Raw genomic sequence first — 13,465 nt, 5'->3', positions numbered from 1 at the left:
TTTATATAGCAAGTATGTGAATTGAGATATTTGTGAAACAAATGAAATATGATATGATTGTTGTAATAATTAAATATTAATATGTGTTTATATTGCAATCGTATATTTGTAATTTCTTATCTTTAAATATTCAGATTATAGAAATACCGCTGAGTTTTTACTCAGCGTATGGTTTTGTTTTCCGTGCGCAGGTTAGGTACTTAATTTTAATCGCCGATTCAGTATCCAACAACAGTCCCGAACTCAAACATGGTGATGTTTATCATTTTGTGTCGGCATGTACCTCGGGTGTCTAATTAATAGTTATTTTGTGGATTGAATGTAAATGAGGTTATAAGTTTAATATTGGTTTGATGTATATATATACATGTGTTGTTTTTGAAGTTTTATTATGGCATGTTAATTTGGTGTTTAAGTGTTCATAAGTTAGGTAAAATGGATTAAATTAGGTATGTTTATAATTTGGACTTGAATGATACTTTGATCATATGATTTGTTGATATAATTGTGGTACCAATGAGGGTACATAGGTTAGGCACCTAGGATGATTGTTTTGACATGTTTTGGATGTGTTTTGTCGTGTTTTGAATTGGTTAAATTAATGATTTTTGAGTTGTTTATTGTCCAAGCTTGCAGGGAATGGTAAACTTGCTATTTAAGGTACATTTTAAGTCTACGTGGCCAGACACACGGACATGTGACTGGACCATGTGAGACACACAGCTAGCACACGGGCATGCGAGACCATTTCAAAAGGGCACACGGTCTGGCACACGGGGATGTGGCTTGACCGTGTGACCTAAGTCAGAGAGTTACATGGGTATAGACACGGGTTGGGACACGACCGTGTGTCCCTATTTCAAATACCCACACGGCCTGAGACACGGGTGTGTCTCTTGACCGTGTGAGTCACACGGCCGTGTGAACCCTGCAGCTTTGAAAATTCTTAATATTTTTTGAAAAATTCTCTGAGTTTCCGAATTAGTCCCGACTTGTTTCTAACACGTATTTTGGGCCTTGAGGGCTCGAATAAGGGACAATATGTATGAGTTTGATTTGTTTAGACTTTAATATTATATGATATGATATGCTTGAAATTATGTCTGTTTAATCGGTAATGCTCTGAAACCCTATTCCAGCGACGGAGGTGGGTTAAGGGTGTTACAACAAAAAACATAATATTTATTCACCAAATAAATCAAGTCATTGTTCCTTTCACATGATTCCTAAATTGAATTTCACTGAAAACCGAATATCAATCATTTTTAATCAAATCTCGATTTGAATATAACCTAATTTTGAAACTAAAAATGGATCTAACTAATCAATAAAAAAATTCACATCCTTAATCAAATCTAACCATAAATTGAATTATTTATATTCAAAACAAAATTTTCCATTTCCAAACTTTTACAAAATTGTAGATTATTCATTTCCTTTACTTTTATTTTTGACGAATAAAATTAAGCATACGGTAAAATTGATATAAACCTTCTTGGATATTCTCAAGCAAGCCTGATTGGAAGTTGAGTATGGATGAACCAAAGAGAGAAATGGAGCATGAAATTAAACTGTTTTGGGTAAAGTTGAGGGTAAGTTTCATATGGTGGTTGTTTTAGTCATTGAAAGTGTAGAGCTCGTTTAAAGAATCCGTGAAACAACATAGTTTCAAGAGGTCGAGAATGTTGTAGGTAAGTTAGATAAAGTGGTCGTGGAGTTGGTTAGGAGGTTAAGGGAACGAGCTCGGAAAACTTTATTGAGGGTGGACTGTCATAAGTTATAACTGGTGAGGTATTTGAGTTAGGCGAGCTTATGGACTAGGTCATTGAGAGATCTAAATTGGTTTGTTAAAGCAATGATGGACGATGAGGATTTATAATTGTGGGATGAAAATAAGTGAAGCAAGTTTTATTTTGGTTTCAGCTTTCAGCTTTTATTTTTTCATAAACATAAAAAAATTTTAACATATAGAAAATATAGAAAAACTACGTTAAAAGAGATGAAGAATAAAGGGAAACAGAGGGAAAAACAAAAGAAAATGAAAAATAAAGAAAAAAAGAAAGTTAAAAACATAAAAAGAAAAAAAAAGTGCTTAAAACAAAAAAATATGGGGACCAAATGTATAATTTAACCTAAAATTTTTGTTTGAAATGATGATTTAACGCATCACATCAGTTTACCGTTACATCAATAACGATAATTAATGGCTGAATGACTAAAATGTTACAACACGTTAACGCAAGTAACTAAAACGTAACATTTCAAATATAAGTGACTAAAATGTAACTTAAGGTAAACAAAAGTGACTATTTGATAGTTTATCTGAAAAAATATTTAACTTTTTTGTTGGTAAATAACATATTTAACTTTTTTCTTTTAATATTTATAATTTATAATTGAATATATAAAATTCTTACACAAGGATAAAGTATTATTTTCAACTAAATAACCAGTAAAAAAATATTGGATGAAATGTTTTTCAAAATTTTTGTATATTAATTATATGAAAATAAAAAATAAAATAAAATAAATTAATGAAAAAGAAGTCAGCCAAACACAGCCTAGTAAATCCAACGACCAAATCATAGTTAAAGAAGAGGATCGGATTCTTCACTTCAAAGGAAATAAAAAGAAAAAGGAAAAGAAAAGAAAAATCAAATCTTTGGTTCTGTGCCAGTCCGGACAAGAAAAAGAGCAAAGAAACCGAGCAAAGATTCTGGCAAAGCGAATGGCTCAAACCATCTCCTACATTACCGGCTCTCAACTCCTTCCCCTTAAACGCCTTCCGAATATCGCCATCATAGATGTTAGGTTCAGTTCTTTACCTCTCTTTTTTCATTTGGGTTAATTTCCACGTTTTTATGTAGATTTTTTTGTTTCGGTTGATTATTTGGGAAGATACTCAATCTGGGTTTGTTTCTTGCTGTGGGAATTTATTAATTTAAGGGATGATGAAAGGAGTTATGATGGGCATATAGCTGGGTCTTTGCACTATGCCAGTGGCACTTTCACTGATAAGATCTCCAATCTTATCCAAGATGTCAAAGGCAAAGATACTCTTGTTTTTCATTGTGCTCTAAGCCAGGTACTTACTTTCTTCTTCATCTTCTGCTGCGTTTTCACCGTTTGACCTCTCTTATTTTATTGATTTCTATTTTGTTTTCTGATGGATCAAGATTGATAGTTTTGGCTTTGAGAGTCAATATTTGGCTTTTTTCATTGTTAATTAGGGTTGATGTTTCAAGTATTTGTGGATTAAGATTTGAAAGCTAGCTTAGTTAACATAGATATCACGAGATAATAAAAGACAGAGCCATTGCAACATCTGGATCTACCCAACAAATCAGCTTTCTCTAGCAAAAACATGTGCTTTGGGAAGATTGCAAGGATGACAGAATGGCCTATGCTATACTTTTCTGGCAAACAGTATTTCAGCATGCCTTGGTAGTTTGGGAAATTCATATAGGTGTATTCAGGTAGTCTGTTTATTGCAACTGAAAATTACCTGTTCTGATTCCGAAGCTTGGACTTAGGTCTCTCTTAAAAGTTACAAGTCCACATTTAAGATTGTTTACTGTGGTGCTTACCTCCCTCCGGATGATGGTGTCATTTTTAGATTGATGTTTTAGTCTGGAATGAGATAACCACTATTCCTTCTGGAAAGTATGTCTTGTGTTGAGTGAAGCCACGTAGAGTGAACAGGAGGTTCATCAGCATGGACTATAAAAGTGATGTGTGAATCAAGGTAGAATCGAAATACCTATTTGGGGCTGAAGTATATTTGGTTCGGTGCATTGCCTATACTCGAACTTAAGCTGTTTCTTTTCATTGTTTGTAATAAGTTTCGTCACAGTTTCTTTGACAGTGTTCTTTTTGTACTCTTCCTCCTGCTTGCATACAGTTGAGCATTCATAGATTTCAATTTGTAATTGCTTTTGAATAGATAATATATTCTTAGGTCCATGCTTTTGATCCTATCAGTGTGATTCATCATATGTCAGCATAAGTTCGCAAGCTTACATGCATAACCAGTCACACATGATGCATTCAAATATTTTGTTCTCACATAATAATGGTTCCTTTCCATGGAAGAAGATCTGTACAAATGCTGAATATCCTGGTGATGATGCTTTTGCAGGTTCGTGGCCCAACTTGTGCACGGAGGTTAGCGTATCATCTAGAGGAGTTGAAGGAAGATACTGGGATCAAGAACATTTTGGTTTTGGAGCGCGGTTTCAATGGCTGGGAAGCTTCCGGACGACCTGTTTGTCGCTGCACTGACATCCCTTGCAAGGGAGAGAGTGCATAACCAACCATCCATTAGAATTAATTCGGGCTGATAAGGAAGCAAAAACATATATCATCTACTTGGTGCCAACCATTTTTTCGGTTATTCTCTCTTCTGATTGATAATGTTTAATGGAGATATACTATATTACTGGGTTTGGTTTCTACCAAGCTTGTTTTCACTTTTAACACTTGGTGCATGGCTGGTTACTGTCCCTTTCTGTTTGGGACAATATGCATTATATAGTTACTATGAATAAAAACCAAAAGTTATTAATACTATGATTCGAATTCGATTTACTGAAGTTAAAAGGTGATTGCATGAACAAATTGAACTATGAAAAAGAAAAAATACTTTCCCTATAATTAGACATGATCAATGATCCGAGCTACATATTCACCTTGATAGGCTCTATAAGGGTTGAATCTTGAATAGAAGTTATTTAAAAATGGTTTGGTCAAATCAATTTCTTTTACACACAAACAAGTGAACAACCTTAATCTAAAATTTTTCAAAGTAAAATAGCTTTTGACTTTTAAAATTTGTTTGAGTAAAATAGCCCATTTATAAATTCCTCCCCATTTCTAGCCAAACGAAATCATGATACTTTAGACTTAAATCTCACTACAGTATTTTAGTTATTTTTTAATTAAGTGAATTTTTATTGATTCGTGACACTAATCTAATTAAAGGCTTAAATAATAATTAAATAATTTAGCAAAATATGATTTTAAATAATCTTAAATTTTGTTAATTAAACAATAAAATCTTTCATCTAACGTATCTAATCTTACCTTCTACCCAAATAAAATAAAATAAAATAAAGTAAGAAGGGTAATATGCTAAACAATTTTAGATTTTAATCATCCTTAATTTACAATTTACGAACTAAAATTCCTTACTTAAGAATTTAAATCATACTTTATAAAACCACATTTTCTTTATCCTTTCAAAATATTTTAAAATATATTGTTAAATCAGTTTAGTTTTGGTTAAAATATGTCATAAGTTTTTGTACTATTTTAAAATTACAATTTAGTCCTGAAGCTTTTATATTTAAAATTTAATCCTCTATTTTTCATATTTCAAAATTCAAATCCAATTATTAACATTGTTAATATTATTTTGTTAAATTTAAGTTCATTACAACATTATTTTTTAGTTACATTGCTATTGAGTTTTTTTAAATGTCACATAAAAAAATTAACGGTATTAGTAATTGGACCTGAGTTTTGAAATTTGAAAAATAGAAAGAAAGATTAAATTTATGGAAATAAAAATATAAAGACTAAATTCTAAATTTGGGAAGAGTACAAGAACCTATAACACATTTTAACCTTTAGTTTTGGTTTGTTTGTATATTGGATCCGGTACTCTATCCGGATCTCACTACCTACTAAAACCCGTTATAATCCAGTGGAAATCCTATATATAACCAAATTATAGAATAAACGTCGAAACTAGAAAACTACATCTCAATTTCAAGAAGCACGAAAAAAAAATCAAAATCTTCCAAAAGAGAAAAATTAAAAGATGGTGAATTTTAAGAATTTCATTTCAAATTCAATTAATTTTCTATAATTCTTCGACCAAAGTTGTAAATCCTTTTACTATTATTTTCAGGTTTGTATAGCTTGCCTATTGCCACTCTTCCTCGTACCGATCGTCAATATTTTGCCTCTCCTCTTCTATTTCATCATGGTAAATTTATTTATTCTTTAAACTATCTTCTTTTTAAGTATATACTTTAATTAACCTCTGTTTCGATCAATTCCTTATTTTTTTTGTGGGGTTTAGGGTAAAATTTACTGGCTTCTTGGATGGGAATACCGGAAACCGGAGAGGGCACCTGCGGCGTGTCCGTATAGGCCGCCTGCGAAAACGGAAAACTCTAGCAAAGTGAGTTATTACTAATTGCCAGCTTAAATTAATTTGTGCTTTTTCAAAAAAAAAAAAATTGAATAATTAATCCTAAGCTGCTCTAAAGTTAATTCTGGTTTAATATCTATGCTGGTATATTATAATTACTTGTTGAAATACTGTTAGTTAGGGTTAGTAAGGGGTTTTTCTTATGTGCAATTGGAAGATTCCAATTATATTATAACATGCTATGTTAGCCGACTCTTCATTTAGATCCCAACACATTTTCAGACATAGATATAAGGGCATGATTGGAATAACTTAGAAAAAAAAAATTAAGCATACCCATATCCAACATGTCACCCCAAGTATGTTACAATTAAAAGATATAGGTTAATGATGTGCATTAGTATAACTATAAACACTTTTGTTTTTTCTTCTGTTGTGTGAAAGAAGCATAAAGGATTCCAAAGGTTTCCAACAAGGAAACTAAAAGATGTAGAACGTTCAGTGCCAAATCTGGCCATGACTTGAGCAATGTCCTTCAGTGTTATTTTAATCTGAACAGGAGCTGCCTAAGTGGTCGTCTGTTCATCAATCTATTATAGTTTCATTGAGTTGAATATGGAGGTTTTATGCTTTGAACAATTTATTTCTCCCCTTATTTGGTTAGTGTGGAAAGGAGATGAGAGTGGAAAGAATTTCTAGTTTTTAGTGGAAAGGAGGGAAGAGATAAGTTAACTAACAATTTTGTTATTTATCTCTTTTGCTTTATTTGATATAAGCACTTATCAATAGATTAAAAAGTGTTGAGGACTAATCAATTTTGAAAATGGTCTAAAACTTATTTTCCCCGAACCCCAAATATCCCTACTTGAGAGACCCTGATGGTGATTCTTTATGATCATGTAGAGTTATTGGGAGTTTTATTGATTGTTGATATAATTTTGACTCAACAAGCTCTATATCCTTTTTGAATGGTTATTATTACTTGAGTTATTGTTCTCCTTTGTCTACTTTCGTTCCAATTTTTTATTACTGTTTGAATCACTATATAATAACTTAGTATGAGTGGCCAAATTTACTGGTAGGTAGGTAGCAGGAATGTAAGATTTCATAAGCTAGTTAAAGTTGGGAAAGTGTTTCAGGTCCAATTGCAGGAGAAATGTCTTTTTCCTTTTTAATAAAAAAAGAAATGGAGTATGTAACATCTAATTCTCTTCGTGTTATTTGTGTTTTATGCAAGAGAGACATGCCAGTATGGACTGGTCTTAGTTACATGAGTTGGTTTTGTATCATTCTCGAATAGAATATCTTTATTTGTAGCATTTTTAGTAGGCAGGGCTTCTCTGCAAGCTTATGTTGTGTGCAAAAGATCCAGCAACTGCCAACTTCAAAATGCTTTATATTACTATACAAGTTATTGCTCAAAAGCTGAAAACAATCATGTTTGATTTTTGGCTGGTGGTTGTTGCTGCTGTCCTGGCTCTGGCCTCTCCAAGTTGTACATTTTAAAGTGTTTAGATGCGTTTATATAATCTTCAATTTCGTAATGATATTCCGGTATTTTGACAGGTTCGGCCAGAAACTGAACCTACTGTACCAGAGTCTAGTTCAAAACCAATGGGAGTAACAGATAACAAGCAGGATTGATACTGAAGTTTGTAAGTGGGTTCCATGGAACAAAATCCAGGCATAAATGTATGATCTTTTTGAAGATTAACTTCTTCAGCTTGTTGATTTTATCTGAACAAAGAAAAAAGAATTTTGTTGATTTCCAGAGGAAAAAAATTACTGTCTTTTCATATATCATAAACATAGTAAAGCATGGGAAGTTGATGACTGATCAGTAGGAAATGTTTTTATAATCTAAGGCTAAGCTTTGGAAGTTATGGAATCAGTTATCCAGGTTAAGTGTGCATTGAAGTCTCGGTGAGAAAATGTGGAAAAGAAAGAAAATATTTCCTTGTAATCCCCCTTCCTAAGGACAGCCCAATTGAAGAACATCAATCTGTTGCCTGGTCCATTAGCCCAAAAGCTCTTTTATCCTGCATCTTAGCCTTGTACTTCCACCAACGAGTTATTTTATGCACGATAAAAAAATAATTACAATATAATGATAGAAAATAATATTCCTTTTGATCTTAAAAAAAATACTACTAATATATTAATATTACAGTATAAATCATTAATCATCATGATGACATAGGTGAAAAATTTACCTAAAAAATGTATATTTATTAAAATTTTATGTATTTATGGAAAAATTAAAATAAGAGTAGTAAAACTGAGTATTTAAATACCATAGCATCAAGTTTAAATCTTATTTAAGTGTGGTTTTTATTTTTATTTTTTGATCATAATAGCATGCAAAAGTTCAACACAAATTGGTATCCCGAAACAACATCAACCCAGTTACGCAGAAGGGGGGTTAAATAGTCCGGAAGCTGTCGACGAAAGGAATACAAACATAGCAAAATACATTCAGTAGAAGGAACAATAACAGAGCTTCCAAGTCTGGCCAGCATGTTTGCATAGCGATTGCCTTCCTAAATGCGTGTTTTACTTTGTAACGTTCAAACTAGGAGATAATGGTCCTGCACTCGTGAACAAGTGAAAATAAAAGGGGGTTAGTGATAGTGTCATTCTCGATGAAAGCAATGACAGAAGTTGCATCAAGTTCAATAAGAATATTTCTGACATTAAGATCTTTAACAAGATGCAACCCATCCCTAAGCGCCTACAGTTCCGCACACACACTGGTGTGTAGGGGACTGTGTCGATAGCTTCCCACGATCCAATCTCCTTTACTGTCCCTAATCAACACTCCTGCTCCCGCCTTCCCTGAGTTAGAAAGTGCAGAGCCATCACTAAGGATTGGAAAGGACTTAATAGGGGCTGAGATAACAAAATGCTCCATGGCTTTATTCGTGACGTCGTTATACAATTCCTTTCCTGCGAAAATCTTCTTGTTACGGGTCAACCAAATTTGCCATATAGTAAAAGCAAACAACACCTTCCAAGGTATACTATGAATAGGGTGCCATTTCTTTGAAGTAATATTGTTGATGATCCAGTCATTCAGACTTTGATTAACAGATCCTGAAGAAACCGAAGGAGGTCTGATTGACTACCACCAATATTTCGACTTCTCACAATTCATGAGGATATGTTCGGTAGTTTCTTGATGCCTTAAGCAAAACGAGCAAGTACTATCAAGTAGGATTTGTCTACAAGCTAGGAAACTCTCTGTAGGAATCGCATCATGTAAACACTTTCAGAGAAAGAACCCAACTTTAGGTGGTATTTTGAATTTCCATATTCTTTCCATCCAGTTGCAGCTCTTGCAGAACCAATCCCTGGAGGGACAAACTTACTTCTTACAAGCTCTTAAGCACTCGATAGAGTAAATAAACCTTTACCCTCATAATTCCAGTAAATCCCATCATTAGCATTAGACCAAGAGGAAATGTGGGTGCTTATAAAAGCCTCCATAATATTTTCCGAAACAGTTAGTGATAGAGCTTCCAGTCCCTGTTCATCCCAACCCAACTTCACTTGTTTAAATGATAGATCAGCTTCTCCCTTGCACTAGGGACCTAGGAGCTCCTATGCCTGACCAGTTGTCTTCGCAAAACCTGTCAACCTCTCCTTGCGAACCACCCATCGAATGCCTTCTTGCAGTAATCCACTCACCTTTCTAAGAGAGCTCCATATGTTCGACACATTTTGAACATTTGTAGTCTCCAGTCTCCCTTGGACGTATTTTGCAACCAAGAGTTTAACCCATAATTCATCCTTCCCATGAATCATTCTCCATCCAAGTTTAATAAGAAAGGATTTGTTCTTGCAAGCAGCAGTCTTGAGACCCAATCCCCCTTGGTCCTTGTATTTGGTGACAGTTTCCCATTTAATCTTATGTAATTTCCTTCTATCCGCCCCATTGGAAGTTACGCTTAATTCTATCAAGGTCCCTGCAAATGCTTAAGGGGAGCAAGGAACCTTACTCCCCGCTGGTAACAACAAATTAGCTTTCCAACCACAAAGCTTTTGTCTGACTTTGTCCGCAACAAACTCATAATAAAAAATTTTCACCCTAGAATTGAGTAGAGGGAAACCCAAATAACGGCCCAGTTCAACCGTAGCCCTGATTTGGAGCTCATTACAAACTTCTTCCGTTAGTCGAGTGTTTGTATTTGGAGAGAAAAATTTCTTGATTTCTCCAAGCTGATTTTTTGCCCGATTCCTTTGAAAAATTCATCAAGATATGTTTGATTAATTGGACTGAGCCTTTATCAACTTTAGCAAAAAGTAAAACATCATCGACAAAGAACAAATGCGATATTTCTGGTCCTCCCCTAGACGCCTTTAAAGGCCTCCATTTTTTCTCCATGCAAGCTTTATGAATTCCATACGCATGATAAATAAATAAGGAGATAAAAGGGTCTCCTTGTTTTATATCTTGAGTAGGGCTAAACTCCGGAGGTTTCTTACCATTAACAATTACCGACATAGAAGATTTGGATACACACTCCAATCCACTCTACCGGAAAATGGAAATAGGTAAGGACTTTCCTAATAAAGTCCCATTCCAATTTATGGTAAGTTTTCTCCATATCAATTTTAATGATCATGTATCCACATTTTTCTTTCCTATGTCTCATGAAATGTATAATTTCTTGAGCAAAAATGACATTGTCCGTAATTTGTCTACCTAAGACAAAGCTTCCTTGTAAGGGGGAAATGAGCTTACCAAACATAGGTCTTAGCTTTTGCACCATCAGTTTCGTAATAAATTTGTAAGTGGTGTTACAAAGGCTAATGGAACAATGAGGGTATTGTTAGTCCCTTCTAATAGCTTGCCCAAGTCGAAGGTTTCCTTGACCATAGAAAATATTTTTTATTTAACCTGCTGCTAACACTTGAAAAGAGATTGGATGAAGGCCATTAAGTCCGGAGGCCTTCAAGGGTTTAAAAGACCAAACAACCCTTGCCACCTCAATCTCGCTAATCGGGTCAAAGAGGGCATTCTGATTCTCCACGTTGAGTATCGGCTAGTCTAAGGGCGAGGTCTCGATCTTACGCAAATCCCATTCTTGATCAAAGGTGAAGAGCCCTTCAAAGTACTGTTGTATGATATAAGTAATGCCACTCTTCTCATAAATCCAATCTCCTCTATCATTTTTCAGTGCCAAAATACGATTAAAACTTCTCCTTTTGATTGTACTGAGGTGGAAAAAGCGGGTGTTTCGTTCACCTTCAATAATCCAATTCACTCTGGACTTCATAACCCATAAATCCTTTTCTTGGGCCAAAATCTCTTGGTATCCACAAGTTAGCTTTCGTTGAAGTTCTAGGAGATGATTATTAGAATTATTTTCAAGAGCTCTCTCAATGCCCACAAGCCGAGCCATCAACTTCTTCTTATTAATGAACACATTTCCAAAGGTTGCCCGATTCCAAATCTTCAAGTAATCGGCATAGGATTTAATCATAGAATTAATTGGTTGTTCAATGCAACTCCAAAAAGGGTTTATCGTACTTTGAAATTCAGGATGTCTCAACCACATTTTCTAAAACCTAAACAGTTTGTTTCCACTTGGCATCGAGCAATTAATCAACCTTAACAAGAATGGTGAATGATCCGATCTAACTCTAGGAAGATGAGAAATCAAGGCATTTGGGTAGATCACTTTCCACTCAGGGTTCGCAAAGATATAATCAATCCTTTCTTGGATTAATGAGGAAAGTTCCCTACCGTTTTTCCATCTAAAGCGTGGACCCCAAAAGCCTAAGTCCATCACATTATAAGAGTTGGGACACTTATAGAAGGCATTTCACCTATTTGAATTTACAGGCAATCCTCCTTTCTTATTACTACTAGATAGGACCTCATTAAAGTCCCCCATTATAGCTCAAGGAAGCTAATATTTACTAGCAATTAAAGCTAAGTTCTCTCACAAAAGTTTAGGTTCACTAAATATCGGACTAGCATAAATTGCAGACAAAATCCAAGTAAAGTTAGAGTCACGTAACTTAACCAACGCATGGATCTCCTGCTCTGTAGAGCAAAGTTCCTCCACGTCGATCGTCTTGGACCTCCAAAGTATCCAAATGCCCCCTTTGAACCATTTGTGCGAGTATCCATCCATCTGTCAAAAGGTAAGCTCGCTAAAATCCTAGGTACATCTATACCCCTAGCCCTCGTTTCAGTGATAACCATCAAATGAGGGTTATAAACACTAGCCAAATCCCTAACAGTTTTACCAAAGTCCGCATGCCGTGCACCCCTACAGTTCCTGCTAATGATAGTGATATGATTATCGAATGGTTGGTTAGAAGGATGTGTCGGGTCCCTTTCAAAGCCCCTTATCAAGTTGGGATTGAACCAAGGATTCATCTCCACTTTGTTCATGAAGCTCGATCTGCCCTTGAACCTTATAGGCCGTACTCAGATTCGGAACTGCTGGATTAGTAGGTTCACTCTCAACTCGAACGCAGTGAATTTTTGGTCCATAAGGTGAAACTCCAAAGGTTCCTCCTCTAGACGGTACTGTGGAATCTCCATAATCCATTGTTCCTCCCTTTCGTTGCTCCAGGATCTCTGGTTCATATGTTCCTATGGATCGAAGGGCCATGGAGGAAATGGCCAAATAGGTGGCGACAAGATGAGGGTCGGCACTAAGCGCCTCTCTTCCACTGCTTGTGACTTCTTTCGTTTGGTGTTTCCGTTTGAATTTCTCCGTTGAAGAAATCGCTCTTGAGAGAACGCTTATTGCTGTGGCCTTGCTTGTTCCCAACTTGGAGTCCTCCTTATCCCTCTCGACAGCGTTCCCCTCGTGGTGGAGGATAGTCGGTCCTGGATTGGATTGTTCTCGTCCATCCATTCTATCATCATCCCGTTTGCAAGTCTCGACCTTATCCCCTAACCGAAGGCTCTTCTCCAGAAACTTGCCCGTTGCCACCTCCTTTGGTCCCCCCTCCGAGCCATTTTCCAGTGTGGGTTCAAGGGTTAATTTTTTCCTAATAGAACTATCAGCTTTGGTCGAAATAGGGTTACCTTCCCATGCAGCGTCCAATCTATGAGAGCCACCTCCAATTTGACAAACAGTTTTGTGATGTCTTATCAACATTGGAGACCTTACTCCCATCACATGGCCTAGGTCGGCTCGTATTTGACTTTCCCGTAGGTGGCCTGCCTTTAGGGTTTTTGTTAATTACGATTCCCTTCATTCCTTAAAAGTAAAGCCCCTATTCCTATTCGACCTTTTTCTTTTATTTCCATTACGAAATTGACCTTTTACAGTACCCATATTC

General features: G+C 35.4%; 3 protein-coding genes across 3 annotated transcripts; 2 read left to right on the top strand and 1 right to left on the bottom strand.

Annotated features, from left to right (window-relative positions):
• Positions 1 to 2,603: 2,603 nt before the first annotated feature.
• On the top strand, positions 2,604 to 4,569 carry LOC105799744 (dual specificity phosphatase Cdc25). Its single transcript, XM_012630442.2, has 3 exons — positions 2,604 to 2,811; positions 2,947 to 3,085; positions 4,139 to 4,569. The coding sequence occupies exons 1-3, from the start codon at positions 2,729 to 2,731 to the stop codon at positions 4,307 to 4,309; spliced, it is 393 nt and encodes a 130-aa protein (XP_012485896.1). The 5' UTR covers positions 2,604 to 2,728; the 3' UTR covers positions 4,310 to 4,569.
• Positions 4,570 to 5,701: 1,132 nt separating this feature from the next.
• Positions 5,702 to 7,997, top strand: LOC105799743 (uncharacterized). The gene is made up of 4 exons (XM_012630441.2): positions 5,702 to 5,824; positions 5,912 to 5,989; positions 6,086 to 6,187; positions 7,724 to 7,997. Exons 1-4 carry the CDS (start codon positions 5,822 to 5,824, stop codon positions 7,799 to 7,801), a joined length of 261 nt encoding a protein of 86 aa, XP_012485895.1. The 5' UTR covers positions 5,702 to 5,821; the 3' UTR covers positions 7,802 to 7,997.
• Positions 7,998 to 8,471: 474 nt separating this feature from the next.
• LOC128032606 (uncharacterized) lies at positions 8,472 to 13,299 on the bottom strand. Its single transcript, XM_052621268.1, has 2 exons — positions 12,185 to 13,299; positions 8,472 to 8,745 (listed from the first exon to the last, which is right to left on the bottom strand). The coding sequence occupies exon 1, from the start codon at positions 13,297 to 13,299 to the stop codon at positions 12,508 to 12,510; it is 792 nt and encodes a 263-aa protein (XP_052477228.1). The 3' UTR covers positions 8,472 to 8,745; positions 12,185 to 12,507.
• Between the last annotated feature and the right edge of the window lie 166 nt (positions 13,300 to 13,465).

Source organism: Gossypium raimondii, chromosome 9 (genome assembly GCF_025698545.1).
Source record: "Gossypium raimondii isolate GPD5lz chromosome 9, ASM2569854v1, whole genome shotgun sequence".
In the NCBI taxonomy this organism is placed as follows: Eukaryota; Viridiplantae; Streptophyta; class Magnoliopsida; order Malvales; family Malvaceae; genus Gossypium; species Gossypium raimondii.
This window is presented reverse-complemented; position numbering and strand designations above follow the sequence as displayed.

What these genes read in the sequence shown, in the direction of transcription:
- LOC128032606 (XM_052621268.1), bottom strand. Translation starts at nt 13,299, where the DNA reads ATGGGAGTAAGGTCTCCAATGTTGATAAGACATCACAAAACTGTTTGT.
- LOC105799744 (XM_012630442.2), top strand. Translation starts at nt 2,729, where the DNA reads ATGGCTCAAACCATCTCCTACATTACCGGCTCTCAACTCCTTCCCCTT. An exon ending in ATCGCCATCATAGATGTTAG is followed by an intron (nt 2,812 to 2,946) that starts GTTCAGTTCTTT and finishes TATTAATTTAAG; the next exon opens with GGATGATGAAAGGAGTTATG. An exon ending in TTCATTGTGCTCTAAGCCAG is followed by an intron (nt 3,086 to 4,138) that starts GTACTTACTTTC and finishes ATGCTTTTGCAG; the next exon opens with GTTCGTGGCCCAACTTGTGC.
- LOC105799743 (XM_012630441.2), top strand. An exon ending in TCCTCTTCTATTTCATCATG is followed by an intron (nt 5,990 to 6,085) that starts GTAAATTTATTT and finishes TGTGGGGTTTAG; the next exon opens with GGTAAAATTTACTGGCTTCT. An exon ending in AAACGGAAAACTCTAGCAAA is followed by an intron (nt 6,188 to 7,723) that starts GTGAGTTATTAC and finishes GTATTTTGACAG; the next exon opens with GTTCGGCCAGAAACTGAACC.